The sequence below is a fragment of the Trachymyrmex cornetzi genome, unplaced genomic scaffold (genome assembly GCF_001594075.2).
Source record: "Trachymyrmex cornetzi isolate Tcor2-1 unplaced genomic scaffold, Tcor1.1 scaffold1754, whole genome shotgun sequence".
Classification (NCBI taxonomy): domain Eukaryota; kingdom Metazoa; phylum Arthropoda; class Insecta; order Hymenoptera; family Formicidae; genus Trachymyrmex; species Trachymyrmex cornetzi.
Genome location: NW_017296369.1, coordinates 30358 through 38561, shown reverse-complemented (window position 1 = coordinate 38561; position 8204 = coordinate 30358). Strand labels below are relative to the sequence as shown.

Here is an 8204-nt window from a genome sequence, read left to right as displayed (position 1 = left end):
CTTTATAGAGATCCACGTCATTTTCTCCTTACGGAAACTGAGTCCATCTCGCGGCGATATTGCGTATTATGCCGCTTGCCTGGCAGAGTATATGTACACTATAGGCGTACGTATACTACGGACGCCGCGGCGCCGCCAAGCAAGCGGCGTAGTACGCAGTACCACCGCGAGATGGGCTCGTTTTCCATAAGGAGAAAATGACGCAGATCTCTATAAAGAGGCGTATGCGAATGGAATTCATCACTCTTAACTTGATCAGAATGTGCTCATGGAGCCTCTGAAAATACTTTTTTTAAATATATTTATTTATAAATAACTTTATTTAACTAACTATAGTTAGTTTCATGACGCATATTCGTTTCCTGCATTTTGTATCATATCGAGACGCGGGTATACTCTTGTAAAAAAAGTACTACTGCGCACTGCGCAGTAGTGCTCAGTAGTATTTTTCTACAAGAGTTTAACATCCTAAAAGATATTTTAGGACGTCCACTGGATAAAGATAGGAAATTTGGTTATCCTAATGATATCTGAATGATGATGTCCTATGGATGTAGAATAAGCGGACATTCGAACATCCTCAATATGTCCTAAATACCTCCTAAGTTTCTTCAGATACGTACTCAGGATGTTTGAAAATCCCTCGACATACGTTTGTAGGATGTATCTAGGATCAATTTTTACTATGTGGGTATTGATGCAGACTTCTATTCTCTTCAGCTGAACTTCATACACGGTTCGTCTTTCCTCAATTTTTTTCACGTTGGGAGATAAAAAAAAAAGATAAATTATACAATAAGTTCAAATAAGGCTGCATTCGGAGAACGATATATCAACACTATCGTGTCATTCTATTTTTATCACTCATTAGACGCAAAACAGGAATAAGATATAGAGCATGTTCTGAATTACACACGAAGCGCTTAATGCATCATTTCTCCTTGTTCATCGTTTATTAAAAGATAAAATGATACATCATGCCACTAACGAGGTGCTATTAACTCTGGGCAAATTTTCGTCCATATAAAAGGGTTCCGAGGTCCCGTAGGTAATTGATGAATGCTGACATTATCGACAATTGGTACAAATTTGCGATTATTAACATAAATATTTGGGACTTATTTATTTAACATTGAACATAACCATTGATGATCAGAACGTCTTGTTTTATGTAATTTTAAGAATTATTAAATGATAGTAATAACCCGCTGTTGTTCTTAGCCCTTTTCTATTATATTATATATTTGTTTTTATTTAATTGAGAGCGTATTTACCACGAATTTTATGAATATTTGGATTATATATTATTAAATTGTTGATTTTTATTATATAAATGTTCTACAAATAAGTATGCATACTCATAATGCTATAATATCTTATATATTGCCGCAAAATTACAATTCTTTTCTGTACAGTTATTATCTTAGTTAATAATCAAACTTGGACGTTAACATTAAAATCATAATTATTATCACTACTTCTCCCTTACAGTTCCTTTTATTTCTGCTTCTTTTTCTATTGATTTTTTTACTCAGCTTTTTATTAGACATTGTTCCGGAATCCGATCGGATATCCGGAAATTATCGGATATCCGATTCAAAAAATTACCTTCCCGTATATCCGGATATCGGATATTTAATGTTACATTTTTTTCGTATATCCGATATCTGATATCCGATAATTTTACGATTCGGTACATTATAATCCCTATTATAATGATAACTATCAATTATACGTTTTGAAAAAGTTTGCATGTACCGTTTGGCAGACATGGCCGGTTAGTACAGGTTTCGGTTCCGGTTGTGGTAATTTTAAATGTCTGTACGATCCCCAGGTTTTATTAGGTCGCAATACATTAATGGTCATATCTTTCTGCAATTGCTCTAAATAGAAGTGGTCTTGAAGAGAAAATTTAGGAGCTTCCTCATCTTGAACGAGCACACTCCTAACAAGTTCACTACCTGGCTCTTTTCTCAAGCAGTTAATAAATCCCAATAAACCGCATTCAAAATTTTTCTCTCCCACAATTATAATTCTACTATTCCTATCAAACTTGTTTTCGTCACTCAAAAGCGACTTTAGATTCTCCAGCCAATTAAAGTTATCATTACTTATGTAAACAACAGTTCTTTCTCTTATCGAAACTTTTTTTTTCAGAAGCATAACTAGTTCCTTATTAGTGCGTTTTTCGAGTATAATGTTTAATTCGTATTGCTGCAAATGTTTTTTATAGTCAGTTAAGTCGCACTTCTCACGAGTCAACAGATAACCATCCTTTCTCAAAAATGACAACAGTTGCTTTAACGATGTATGTTGTTTGGTCAAAAGATTGAATCCAGCGACAATTAAAGCTTTGTTATTCAAAGATGATTTTTCAAAATCTTTGATTGAAAAGTTTTGCGGTAAGTCTTCTGGCTTGAAACGATTTGATGATGTTAATAGAGTGACATTGACTTGTATCAGTGGTATATCACCAAATGCCTCAAGCAATAACGAAGACGAAAGATGTTCTAATTCAACATCGTCGACATCTTCCACTAGCTCAACGGCTTGCACTTTGGTAATTTGATGATCTTCCAGTACAAGTTGAGCTGATAACCGAATTGCTTCATTCAAGGAAATCTTATCGCGATCACAATGAGCTACAAATGTATATTCCTCGATAACAGCATCTTGATCTAATTTCCGACGAGAGATCTGAGTAGCTTTCAGACCTCGAATCTCTACTCCGCCAGCTTTTATCGTGTCTATCTTTTTATATACTCGTACCTGTAATACTGTAATAAGACAAGTAAAATAATACGCTTCATATTATTGAGATCTTTACGCAATATTTACGAATTGAACGATGAATTAGTAATGGAAGTTAATTACGTTTATCCATGTCTGTTGTTACTTCTGCATTATCTACGTTGTCCCGCAGCTTCGAAGCATGAAGCGTTGGATTGATCACTAATTTTTGAATAGTCGTAGGAACACACAATTCCCTAGTATCATATCCGATAATTATCATTTGTAACATGGTATCCATAAAAGATTCCCAATTACTTTTCCAAGTGATATGACCTTGGGTTCCCGAAATAGAGGCACTCTTTAATCCACGAAATAAGCCTCTGTACTGATATCCACGTAATTTCAATTCTTTGTAGACATCTCGTGCAGTCATATTTTCATCTTCATCACTATTCTCCGATAATAGATCTGTCGGAATCATTTCTTGTTCTGGATTTAATGTCTCGTATACTGTACCCGTTACGATAATGCTGTCTCCTTCGGTTATTTCAAACTTTCCATCTGTAATATTCGTATATATTTGATTATTCTGCATTTTTGTCATCATACTACACTAATCGTGATCGGTATTCGCTAATCCACCGGACCCAGATATTTTTTTCAACTGCCTTGCAAAGAATTATATTATAATAATTGTTTAAACAATAATTTAAGGTACAATGAACCTGCGAATAGTACTATGGAAATTTCAGAGAAAATCCACCTAAATTAAAACAATTAATCCCGTAAATACCTGTCTGTATTGCAATATATAGTTTCACAGCATTACTTTTCGACAAATGAGTAGCACGAATAAATTTTATATCTCGGAAAACTATCGGTATCGTTGTGTGCATTACCCCTTTTATCATGCCAATAGTTTTCCAAACGAGTCCCAAATAACCTGTCGCGGGTAGCAAATTTTTCCCATCAATTACATGACCACTCATATATTCATATTCCTCATCGTCGAGTAAAATGTTCACGTATCTCCCTCTCGATTCTATAAACTCTTGTTCTTCTTTCGGTACAAACCAGTTTGCAGAATGATCCCATCTGATTCATTATAATTCACGTTTATACGTGGATAATTATACATACACGCATTTACATATAATATATTACAACGTCAGAACTTACATACTAGAAGGGCCATAGGTGACTATCGATGACACCAACATCTATCTGTCCTTGTCTGAATGCTTCACCGTAATGCGCATGCGTCGATTATGAATATCCATATGTACAATGAGGAACAAAAATGAGCTTGTACTTCGGTGTAAAGGTACAATCTCATGCAGCGAAGCTTCGGTGGCGAAGATCCCCCATTCCGCCGACAACGAAACCAGCGTTCAACGCTCTTTGCTAAGCCCTCTTACTTTTTTATGGAGCGAAGTTTCGCAGGCGAAGTTACTCCCGCTATGTCATGAATAAAGGAGCTGTGATTAAAGCCTGTTCTTTTTGGCTGAACTTTTGCGCTAGTTCATTTTTCTTCCTCTTCTTTCTTCCTGGAGAGAAAAGGAAGAAAGATGAACTGGTGCAAAACTTCAGCCAAAAAGAACAGACCTAGAGATACAACACTAAGCGTTTATGAAAACCGTAAATAATACTCCTCGCGCACGCTCACAGCAGCGAGACATCAACTACGCGCGCACACGAGTAAAAACGTTGTACTGACTGAACAATAATAAAAGTATTATTTCTGTCATATCCAGATATCTCTGTTAAATTCAGGCCCAGTCCATAAATTCAGTGTCTACGAACACTAAACATAAACGTCACATGGTGTCAGAAGTGGGATAAACAGAATGATCACTGACAAACCGTACAAAATTAACCTAAAACCGGCTAAAAAAAAGGTAAAACATAAAAATGGAATCAACGGATCACCCATATAGCGGATTACGAGGACCACCACCACTAAAGGTGATCTCAGAAGGAATGAACAAACAGTGACAACTATGGCTACATTTGAAATTTATGCCATGGCAACACAGCTAGATAAGAAGACAGCGTGTGTACTGGTAGCTACATTCATGGCAACGCTATGTCAGGAAGAGCTAATTATTTACAATACATTTGGGCTTTCAGACGCCGACAGATCCAACATACAAAGGATCAAAGAACTATTTAGTGCAAAGTTTGCACCAAAACAGAACAAGTCGTATACATCTTGGCTATTCCATAAATTGAAGCAAGAGGAAAGCGAAATTTTTGATGAGTTTTTAACGAAAGCGCAAACGCTAATTAAAAAATGCGAATACAAGGAACTAGAATCACACATGTTAAGAGACAAAATCGTATTCGGGGTGCACGGCGACGATATACGAGAAAAGCTTCTAGCTAAGCCAAAGCTAGATCTAGAGCGAGCAATACTAATATGCAGGAACGCGGAAGCGGTCGCAAAACAATTAAAGTATATGAAACAAACGGATGAGATGAGAATCAACGCACTAAAGAAACAGTCAGCAACATCGAACAAAGCAGAAAATAGAAAGAATAATAATAATAAAACAAAATATGGCAAGAAACGAATATAAAAAACTAGAATATAAAAAACTGAACAATTGTCGACAATGCAATACACAACACGAAAGAAAAGCATGTCCAACATACGACAAAACTTGCCATAAATGTAACCTAAAAGGACACTTCGCAAACTACTGCAAAACAAAGATAACAGCAGTCAAAGAAATCATAACAGAAGAAGATTTATATGTAGAGAGTGCAGATGTCGAAGACGGGGATCACGCGCAACGCGAAGATTGGTACGAAATAGTGAAGTTATCGAACGGAAAAAACGAACACATGAAACTGGACACAGAAGCAAACCGCAACGCGATGAGCAAACAGCTGGCTGTGGAAGCAAGAGTGAAAATCAGTCCCTCAAAGGTGAAAAAATTATCAGCATGTGGAGAGCACAAGCTAAATGTTCCAGGAGAAGCAGTGGTGTCGTGCGAAATTAAAAACAAAAAATGAAAGCTATTATTTTACATAGTCGACGAACAGGTAAGACCGATACTAGGGCAAAACGCGTGCACAACCACAGGACTAATAAAGAGAATATATTCCATGCAAACAGAAAATAGCACAGACGATAATAAAATACCAGAATTAATATATGAAGAAACAGTCAGCAACATCGAACAAAGCAGAAAATAGAAAGAATAATAATAATGAAACAAAATATGGCAAGAAACGAATATAAAAAACTAGAATAGGTAAGTTAAAAGGATTCGAATACGACATAGATTTCGTCGAAAATTCTAAATTTACGATATATATCCGCCTAGGCGAATACCATATGCAATTAGACAACAAGTAAAAGAAGAGCTGGACAAGATGGAAAAACTAGACGTGATACACAAGATAACAGAACTTACACCAGCTGTGAGTCCACTGATAGTCGTTCAACAAAAGGGTAAGATTCGCATCTGCATGGATCCATCAGAATTAATTAAACAAATTCTACGGAGGCACTTCCCACTACGCACGCTGGAAGAGGTAGCCTCATCAATAAAAGGAGTGAAATATTTCAGCATATTGAATTGTAAGAAGGGCTTCTGGCAAATACCAGTCACCGAACGTATGAGTAAGTATCAGCTCCGGAGGTATTTCAACAAATAATTAGCAAACTGCTCAAAGGAGAAACGAAGGCAATAAATTCGATGGACGACATTCTAATTCGCAGAATCATTGGAGGAAATTAAGTACCAGACAAAACAAAATGTTTTGTTTGATAACAAAATTATATGAAGAAGGAGTTTTGATTGATAACAAAATTATATGAAGAAGGAGTACGTTTTAATAAAGAAAAATGCGTCTATTATAAACAAAACGTAAAATTTTTAGGACATACAGCCATTGACAAAATTATTAGGCACCCTTGCTTTTTCTAAATTTTTCACAACTGAATGTGCATAAGCTCTCTATTTGCGTGTTGTTTTCATGCTACTGACTTTGTGAGAAGGTCAAGCAACTGAGGCATATAAGTTTCTTAGAGAAATGATAATATGTACAAAACTGTTTAGTGTGCATTTCCCTGTCATACTGCACGTAAGAGCATTGCGTGGTTTAAGCGAAATAAGATTAAGCTGTTTGAATGGCCACCACAGAGTCCAGATCTCAATCCAATTGAGCATCTATGGGCTCATTTGAAGAAACATGTCCGCGCTCGCAAGTGCACTTCAATTACTGAGCTCAAGAAAGCGATTTTCGAAGAATGGGAGAAAATATCACCTACTATATGCGAAAGATTAGTACATAGCTTACCTAAAAGAATAGCAGAAGTCATAAAAAATAATGGCGGACCAAGCAAATATTAGTTTATATGATTATTTAAGAAATAAATGATAACATTTATAAAGATAGTGTTATTTATTTCCTTATAAATTGAAGAAATTGTTAAATAAATAAGGTGCCTAATAATTTTGTCAATGGCTGTATAATTACCCCAGAAGGAATAAAACCAGACACTGAAAAAATAGAAGCGATCAGGAAGTTAGAAACACCGAAAGAATGTTAAAGCGCTACAAAGACTGTTGAGAATGGTTAATTATTTAGCAAAATTTATTCCGAAACATTCCGAACTAACGGAACCGCTACAAATGTTGTTGCATAAGAATGTGGCATGGCATTGGAACGAGAAACAAAAGGAGGCATTAGAGAATATAAAGAACACGTTAGAGAAGCCCCCACTGTTGGCACTCTATGATGTCAACGCTTCAGTAACAGTAGATGCAAGTTCAAAGGCAGTGGGCGCAGTACTACTATAGCATGATAAACCGATGGCTTACGCAACACAGGCTTTAACTGCAGCTCAATGAAATTATCCGCAAATCGAAAAGGAGGCATATGTGATTCGTTTCGGATGCAAGCGATTCCACGAATACATATACGGCAAAGAAGTAACAGTGGAGACAGATCATAAGCCACTAGAAGCAATCAACAAGAAAAATCTATTGGCGGCACCAACGACATTGCAAAAAATACTCTTCGACGTGATGTCATATTCTTCAAAGATAATCTACAAACGAGGCACAACGATACTCATTCCAGATACACTTAGCAGAGATTGCATACATGAGGAACCAAATACGAAGGATGACAAGGAACTAACGGTCCTCGTAGTATTACCAATGTGGAAGAATGCACAAAACGAGCTAAAGAAAGCAACAGAAGAAGATGATGAGTTTCAAATGCTCAAAAATACAATCGAGCGCGGATGCCCAGAAGAAGTAAAAAGTGTACAGCAACAGTTACAAAAATATTGGAACTATCGCGACGAACTATCAATATACCCAGATAGCCAAGCGTGATATAGCATATTGTACAAACTAATGCATTGCATATGTGTTACATATTTGTTGTACATTTGCTGACATCAAAATAGGACATATTATGGATACAACAACATGACTGCTTATACAGGG

The 8204-nt window shown here is 36.2% G+C and overlaps 1 protein-coding gene across 1 annotated transcript in view; it reads right to left on the bottom strand.

Moving 5' to 3' along the window:
• LOC108759248 (fatty acid synthase-like) overlaps positions 1-8204 on the bottom strand; it is a 37778-nt gene that overhangs the window by 7622 nt on the left and 21952 nt on the right. Inside the window, 3 exon segments of the mRNA XM_018504594.1 lie at positions 1759-2777; positions 2875-3294; positions 3527-3828. Of these exon segments, the coding sequence (XP_018360096.1) occupies positions 1759-2777; positions 2875-3294; positions 3527-3828 (1741 nt within the window).